The sequence below is a fragment of the Penaeus monodon genome, chromosome 25 (assembly GCF_015228065.2).
Source record: "Penaeus monodon isolate SGIC_2016 chromosome 25, NSTDA_Pmon_1, whole genome shotgun sequence".
In the NCBI taxonomy this organism is placed as follows: Eukaryota; Metazoa; Arthropoda; class Malacostraca; order Decapoda; family Penaeidae; genus Penaeus; species Penaeus monodon.
This window is the reverse complement of record NC_051410.1, coordinates 14,803,103-14,803,370: the sequence shown is the minus strand read 5'-3', so window position 1 is coordinate 14,803,370 and position 268 is coordinate 14,803,103. Positions and strand designations below refer to the sequence as shown.

Below are 268 nucleotides of genomic sequence, written 5' to 3'. Positions count from 1 at the left end.
GAATTTTGTTACAGGTTAGCTACCCATCACTGAAAGATGAGATTAAGATTGGTGACTATTATCTGAGAATCTTACTGGAGCAGGAAAATAGCACTTCACCTGAGGATTCTCCCATTAGAAGATCGTAAGATCCACATTCTTTTAGGTTGTACTAAGAGAAAATGGAAAGAACTTGGATTCATAAATAATTTTGTTTGTATTATCATTTGGAAAGTTAAAAGTTTCCAAAATATTAAGCAGTGGTAACATTAGTCTGTCTATGCTGAGT

The 268-nt window shown here is 33.6% G+C and overlaps 1 protein-coding gene across 1 annotated transcript in view; it reads left to right on the top strand.

Annotated features, from left to right (window-relative positions):
- LOC119589069 (dnaJ homolog subfamily C member 13-like) overlaps positions 1–268 on the top strand; it is a gene marked incomplete in the record, with an annotated part of 65,901 nt that overhangs the window by 36,757 nt on the left and 28,876 nt on the right. The window contains 1 exon segment of the mRNA XM_037937646.1: positions 15–124. Within this exon segment, the coding sequence (XP_037793574.1) occupies positions 15–124 (110 nt within the window).